The 7,803-nt window shown below is 62.7% G+C and overlaps 1 protein-coding gene across 1 annotated transcript; it reads right to left on the bottom strand.

Moving 5' to 3' along the window:
* Positions 1-1,243: 1,243 nt before the first annotated feature.
* On the bottom strand, positions 1,244-4,623 carry TMEM74B (transmembrane protein 74B; the record flags this gene model as incomplete). Its single annotated transcript, XM_084271481.1, has 4 exons — positions 1,244-1,744; positions 2,371-2,529; positions 4,272-4,382; positions 4,600-4,623. 4 exons carry the CDS (start codon positions 4,621-4,623, stop codon positions 1,244-1,246), a joined length of 795 nt encoding a protein of 264 aa, XP_084127607.1.
* Between the last annotated feature and the right edge of the window lie 3,180 nt (positions 4,624-7,803).

Raw genomic sequence — 7,803 nt, forward strand, 5'->3', positions numbered from 1 at the left:
AAATACAGAGCACTGACTGGTGATGTGGTGACAGGGAGAGGGACATGTGGCCCTTCACAGCAACAGCAGGGACCGGCTGCGAAGCACTGGAGATGGAAACACCAGGCAGAGGATGCCATGCCCAGCATCCAAGGGGGATGCTTGGAAGACCTGAAATAAAACCTGACCCAGGCAATTGCACCATGTGTAAAAATGACTTTCCTCTTGTGCTGGGCTGTCCAGAGAGATTTGTCTGTCTGGAAACATTTAAAGTGAATAATGTATGGGCTGGAGTAAAACCTGGTGGCAGTTCATGACAAACACCACCTTCAGTGGCTCTGCATTTTCCTATGGGATAATTATTTCCCGTTCTCAGCATCCTGCTCAGACCCATTTTTCTCTCCACAGAGCATTGTGCTTTAATGATGCTTCATGTTTAATTCCCGAGACGCGATTTTACCTTCACAGCGCAGACAATGCCTCTCCCCATCAGCACAAAGGCTCAAGCACGGGCGCCCCATGGGCAGAGTTCCCTGTCTAACCCGGGAAGGGAAGAAACGCATCGTTTGAGGCGTTGGGAATCGTCCTCTCTCCTACAGACAGAGCACCATGATTTCTGAGTAGGCTGTTTTGGGGTTGCTGGTGGGAGCAGGATGCTCGGTACAGTGCTGGCACGTGTCCCAGCCTTCATCCCGCTCTCTGGAGTAGGGCTGGAGGGGTGAGAGTGTTTGGGGGGTGGTGGGGGGCTGGACCCCACCCCACAGCAATGGTAGCTACACTTGCTGTGTCCTTCTCTTCTCCCCAGAGCGGTGCAAGCACAGACTCTACGCCACAAGAGTTTTACAAGGAACTATTGCTAAGAAAGGTCACTGATGGCAGAAGATGAGAAGTTCCATCCCAGGCTGCAGCTGCCCATGGCACGGGCATCCCAAGGGTGTCTCCAAGGTGCCGTTGCCCCGATGCCTGCGGGCAGGACCCCATCCAGGAAAGTGCCAGGGAGGCGAGCAAGGTGTCTGCGGACCACGCTGTCCTGGAGCCAGCGGTGGGGAGCAGCCCAGGCAGAGGCCGTGAAGTCCAGCGGCACATCCCAAAATCACATCTCCGCGGTGCTGCTGGATGGCACCACCGTCCGAGGAGCCGAGGGAGGTGGCTGAAGGCTGCCAGGCGGGCGTGGACGAAGCCTCACCAGGTGGCATCGGTGCTGGGGTGTGGCGAGGGGAGCCCCGCTTCTGCCGGCGGCGTGGGGTCCCCGGGGCATGCGGGGCTAGGAGTCCGGCCCCTCGGGGGGCTGGGGCGGGGGGCTGAGCTGGCTCTCCAGCAGCGCCCGCGTCCCTTCGGTCGACACCCTCCGCATCCTCAGGCGCACCGAGCCGTAGGTGCCGCCGGTGCGGCGGGCGGCCCGGGCGCGGCGGCGGGCGGCGGCGGCGGCCAGCAGCAAGGCGGCGAGCAGCAGCCCGCCCAGGGCCAGCAAAGCCAGCCCGGCCACGGTGCAGCGGTCGAGGCGGGCGCGGAGCCGCGCCGCCCGCGCCTCCAGCCGCTCCATCTGCCGCGCCGGCACCGCCGGGTCGGGACGCGCCGCCCGCGGCACGGCCCCCGCCAGCACCACCAGCGCCGCGCCGCTCAGCGCGCAGCCCAGCGCCAGCGCCAGCCCCGGGCCCACGCCGGGACCCGCCGGGCTCCCCCCGCCGCCGCTGCCACCCGCCGCCGCCTCGCCCGGGCTCCTCAGCTCCGCCGCCCGCGGGGACGCCATGGAGCCGCCGCCGGCCTGCGTGGCCAGAGGTGAGCGGCGGACCCGGAGCGGGATGCTCGCCGCCCTCCCCGGAGACGGGTTCCCGAACCGGGATGTCCGCCACTCCCTGGAGCCGAACCTCCCCCCCCCTCCGGACTGGGCTGTTCCCCCCCCCCCCTCCCTCCCTGGTACCGCTTCACCGGACCGGGATGCCAATCCCACCCCCGGGGTCCCCGAACCGGGTTGCTGCTCCGCCCGGGCTCCCGCTTACCCGAACCGGGCTGTCCCCGGAGCTGGGTCGCCGCACCGGGCTGCTCCCGGAACCGGCACCTGCCTGCCCGAAGCGGGTTCCTCCCCTCCCCACCTCTCCCCCTCCCCGAACCGGGCTCCCACCGCGCGACCCACCACCCCGAACCGGGCTGACCCTCCCGGGGGACCCGTGTCCCCGAGACCCCGTCGGGATGTCCCTCCCGGACCCGCTCCTCCCGCCGGTCCCCCGGAGCGCACCCAGTCTCCCCGGTCCCCGCACTCAGCCGCTCCCCGCCCTCTTTCCGCGGTCCCCGCACCCCGCCGGCTCCCCGGTGCCCGCGCCGGGCTCCGCTCCCCCTTCTCCGGTCCCTCCGGTGCCCGCACCGAGCTGCCTCCCGCGCCGGGCTGCCTACCCCCGCCGCGTCCCGGGCTCCCCGGGCCGGTGCCGGTGCCGGTGCCGCGGCGGCAGCGGGCGGGGCGGGCGGTAGGTGCCCCGAGCTGCCGGCCCCGCCGGTGCACACAGCCGCCGCACGCACACGCACACACACACACACACAGACACGCACAACGGGCTGCCCCGGGGGGCACACACACGCACCCGGTTGCACACCGGCACCTTCTGTACACACCCCACCTGCAACAGGGACCCCTCCGTGTGCCCCCTTGGACAGCAACGGGATGCTCTGGGGGCACCCCGCTGGGGGCTGCATGGGGAGGGGCACAGGTGGAGAGCACAGAGCAGCGTGGCAGGTTCTGTACAGGAAAGAGCGTGGGGAATGCCTGGGGGGGGGTGTGCCCATGGGGTGCTGGCTGGGCACCCCTCAACCATCCATCCCGGGCAGGGAAGAGCTGGGCTGGGATGCTGGGATGGCATCCCAAACCCCCACAAGCCCCCTGCCCTGAGTGCAACAGGGAGAGCTCCAGCCCAGCCAAGCCAAGCCTGCCCCCCAAATCCCCAGGAAAATATTCAGGGCTTGATGTGGGTTTTGGCCAGGCACGAGATGCTCCAGCCTGGGACAGAAGGGACCGTGGTCGTGCTCACTGCCCAGAGCCATTGGACCAGCCCAGCTGCCCCCCACAGTCCCACTGAGATCTCACCACAGCCCCATAGCACAGAGCCCCCCACACTTCACCCTCAGCTCTCCCCCTGCCATGTAATCCATCTTTTCCCAGAGCATTTGTGTTAGTGCCACACTCTGCCTCTCCCTGACCTGAAACTGGAGCTGGGCCCGAGCCCCAGCCATGACCTGCTGGCAGCAGCATGCTTTTAGCTTGTTTGTTAATGAGACCTGTGCTATTTCTGCCTTTGGAGAGCTGCCTGGAGATGGGGCTGTGGCCATAAATCCTGAGCCATAGCAGGTGGGCTGCTGAAAGCTGCCGGGAAGATTTGCCCATCACATTGCCATTCCCTTCAGCACATTCACATCCTCCAGCATCTCCACGAGCTCGCCCCTGATCCTGTTAGATGATGCACCGATGCTGCTGCTGGTGCTGGGTGAGCTCGCAGCGCTGGGACTCGCAGCAGGGATGTGTGGCTGATGTCCTGAGCCCCCCCAGTGCACAGTGAGTCCTCCTGCAGTCACACTCAGCTCCACGCAACCCAGGTTGCTGGGGCATTTTCCTGCGTGGGGACAGCAGATGGAAGTGTCCTACCACCCATTGCATGCCACAGGTAGGGACTTTGTCTGAAGACTCTGTTAAATAATGGCTAAAACGGATCAAAGAGGTTCAGAGAATTTTTTGGGGGGTGCATGCACAAAGAAAGAGGTGCATTGTATTTTCTGAGGGCTGGGCAGACCCCTCCAGCACCCATGCAGGGCCAGCCTGGCTTGTGCCACTGCTGCTCAGCCAGGTTAATGGTGGGTGACATTATCCTTCCTCTTCAGCAGCTCCCTCATTAAACTCTATAAAGTTTCTGTTAAAAATTAATGTCTGGATAAATTTTAGCCATTTTCTTGCATTTTTTCCCCGCTGTGATGTGCTCACATTGACACTGACCACCCACCCTGGGTCACGCAGGACCAACCCACGGGGCCTCCGGTACCCAAGCTGTGGCAGGGCTGGGGGCTGTGGGATGGGCTGGGGTCTCCCATCACCTTTTGCTGTGTCAAGGGCAGGAACACACATAATGTTGTTATTTTTGAGGTTTGCAGTGGGGGTTGTGTGAGCTGCAACCCTCCCATCTCCTCTCATTGTGCTTCCCAGCGCAGCATCCCCAGGGATGCAGCCAGAAGTGGGCTGAGAAAGAAGCAGAATTAAAAATAAATGTAAGTGCATCCTGACATGTTAACCACATTTAGAGAGGCTTTAGTACCAGCCCACTCTGCAGGAAGGCAGGAGAGATGCTTGGAGACAAGTAGGTCATGGGACACAGATTGTCCCGAATCAGCAGGAAAAGATGGATCTGGAGCAGGCAGGCGCATCCCTGCGAACAGACGGGCAGGCAGGAGCAGGGCTGGGAGGAGAGCACGCTAGCACCAGGGACTGCTGCCTCTAGCACTGCCCAATTCCCTGGAAAAAAACCCAGAAATGCCACCAGTTTGTTCCTGAGCAGAGCTGTGGTCAAGCCTTCTCTGTTTTGGGGCACCCTGGGGTGCTGAGGCTGGATTCTTGGGGGGCAAAGGCAGTGCCATAGCTCCCACCTGCCTTCCTACGTAGATGCCCATAGGTGATGCATCAGTGGGGTGTGTACCATGCTATGCCACGGGGTTAGGGTGCTGTGATGCCCAGGGGGCTGCTCCTGCACCCCAAACCCACAGACATGATTGGCAGGACATCTGCAGTGGGTGCAGAGGGTCACATCCTGAACGTGTGCTGTCCCTGGGTCCCAGTGCCTTTGCTGGATGGGAGCTGGGAGGTGGCTTTGTGCCTTTGAAGAGCTGAAGGGTGTGGGGTGGGCACCCCAAAAGTTTTTGCCAGCCCAGCCCCGGGCAGAGTGAGCATAGGGCTGGGAGCTGGAAAGGACCACTCCATCCCCAGGGTGCTGGCACTGAGGGAAGAGGAGGAGAGATGGAGACAGCCAAGATTGATGCTGCCAGCACAGAACCAAAGAGAGGAGGGACACAGCCAAGGTCAGAGACAACACTGCCAAAATTCACAATGAATCTGCAGGAGCACTGGAGGAGAGAGACTGAGGGCTTGGAAAGAAATGGAGAGAGGAGGGAGGGAGCCTGGGAGATGGAGCAGGGCCAGGGAGCGGGACAGGGCTGTAGGTGATGGGAGCGTGCCGCTGCGTGGCTGAAGTGGTGAAATGGGGATGAGCCCCAAGCCAGCCCAGGAGACAGCAGGAACAGGAATGGGAAGGAGCTGGGAGGGCTGTGGACATGCCTCTGTCCCTCCAGGCCCCTCCAGTGCAGCACAGCCCGGTTTTGGGGTGTGCACAGCTGGTGTGGCTGCCCGGTGCCCGCGCTGACCCTGACCCAGCCCTGCCGCAGAGGTGAAGTTTCATCCCTGCCTCCTTAGTATTCAGAGCATCCCGTGGCAGAGCGAACGCCCGCAGCCTGCACGGCTCAAGGTGATTCAGAGGTCAGGGAAAAAGCAGCTGGGCAGCTCACAAGCCAGCTGCTGGCTCCGCACAGGCGGGGAGATCCAGCAGCTTGTGAGGACCAGAGGTTCCTGGCACACCGTGGCATCCCTCCCTGGCACGGCCGGTCCCTGCATGCCACAGATGCAGCACCCCAGCACTCCCCATGCACATGAGGACATATGCACAGTGCTGGCTGCCCGTGGGGTTCCTGATCCAGCAAACTGCCCTGGGAGCTGTTGGCACCAGCCAGGCAGGCAGGGCTGGCTCTGCACCCCGGGGCTGGAAATCAGCCTCGGCACCAGGGAGGGCTGGAGCTGGCACAGCCTGGCACTGACATGAGTCTTTTCTCTCTCGCTGGGTGCTGGGTGCCAGGGCAGGCTCAGTGCCCTTGCAAGGGCAGTAGATGCTTCTTTGGGGGCTTCTGGGGGGGTTCCTCCAGATCCCCATCAGGGGTGCATCACTCCAAAGGTGTTTTATAGCAGAAACCCCTCTCCGTCCCAATGCAGCAACATCCCACCCCAGTCCAGGGCAGGGGGACAGAGCCTTGCCTTCTGCTAAGGCCAACTGTGAAGAGACTCAAAACTTTCCTGGTGATAATTGAGATCTAATTATCTTCAGCTAACACCAGGCTGCCAGGGAGACAGGGAAAACCACAGGTGCCCTGTGATATGGCAACAGCTGATGCGCTGGGCTGTGGCACAGGAGCACTGGGAGTCTTGCTGTGCTCTGCCTGCATACAAAGCCAAGCATGGAAAGCATGACGTGGAGGGCTAGTAAGCTATTTTTATTTGGGTTTTTTTTTTGGCTGGTGACAGGTAAGCATGCAAACACGGTGCTCTTTGTGGTGGCTGGCACAGGGGGGTGGCTGCACACCTTTACTCTGACCCCTCTGCATAGAAATCAGATCTGAAACTCATTTTTTAAACCTTTATTATGTTTTTTTTTTCTTCTTTTTGCAAATTTCCTTCAGCAGGACAGTTCTATCAAACATGCCTGGAGTGACACAGGAGCTGCCCATCTGCAGAGGAGGAGATGAGGTGGTGACCTTATTGATGTCTATAAATATGTAAAGGGACAGAGTCAGGAGGATGGAGCCAGGCTCTTCCCAGAGATGGCAGAGACAGGACAAAGGGCAGCAGATGCAAGCTGGAGCAGAGGAGTCCCACGTAAGGAGGAACTTTGCCACTGTGAGGGTGATGGAGTGCTGGGACAGGCTGCCCAGAGAGGTTTCAGCCTGGAGAGAAGAAGACTCAGGGGGGACCTGATTAATGTTTATCAGTATCTGAAGGTTGGGATGCAGGGGAAATGGGCAGCCCCTTGTCAGTGTCTGTGGGGACAGGACAAGGGGCAATGGCTGCAAGTTAGAGCAGAGGAAGAACTTTTCCCCAGGGAGGGTGAGGGAGCCCTGGGACAGGCTGCCCAGGGGGTGTGGAGTCTCCATCTCTGGAGAGATTCCAGCCCCGTCTGGACGCCGCCCTGTGCAATATGAGCTGGGGAGCTGCTTTGGCAGGGGGTTGGACCCCAGGAGCTCTGGAGGTCCCTTCCCACCCCTGTGACTCTGTGGGGAGTCTCCATCTCTGGAGACATTCAATCCCACCTGGACACGTTCCTGTGGGATTCTGGTGACCCTGCTCTGCCAGGGGGTTGGACTGGATGATCTTTGGCGGTCCAGATCCTGACGTTCTGTGTTCTGCGAGTCCCGAGCGCGCTTTGACAATGCCAAGGGGTCAGGAGGAGGAGGAGGAGGAGGAGATGCTGGGGAGGTGCCCTCCGGCCGCAGGGACCCGACACGGGGCGTGCAGCATCCCGCGCCCGCGGGTGTGAGGGTGCCGCGCTCCCTGTCAGCCTCGGGGACGGGATGGGGGGGGTGTGTGTGTGTTATTTACCCCGGGAGCCGTACCGGCAGCTCCCCGGCTCCGGGACTCACCCGCCGCGGGACTCTGCAGCCACCCAAGGGAGCGCGGTCCCTGCGGAGCCGCGGCCCGGAGCTGCAGCGCTGCCCCCGCGGAGTTGCCCAGGGGCTTCCGCAGGGCCCCTCGAGGGGCTGCCGGCTGGCTCCGAGCACAGGGAACCCGTCCCGGCGAGGAGCAGCGCGGCCCGGGAGCCCCCCGGGACCCCCCCCACCTCCCGGCCCCGGCCCCGGCCGCTCCGCCGTCCCGCCCGCCGCGCGCGCCCTCCCTCGTCTTGGCGGGAGCGCACAGGGAGCCGCCGCCGCGCCTGAGGAGGGGCCGCCCGCCCGCCCCGCCGCTCGCCCGTGGGCCCCGCTAAATCCCCCCGTCCCCTCAGCGCCCGGCCGGGTCCCGCCGTACTCTGAGGTCCC

Source organism: Gallinula chloropus (assembly GCF_964237585.1).
Source record: "Gallinula chloropus genome assembly, chromosome: 16".
NCBI classification, from domain to species: Eukaryota; Metazoa; Chordata; class Aves; order Gruiformes; family Rallidae; genus Gallinula; species Gallinula chloropus.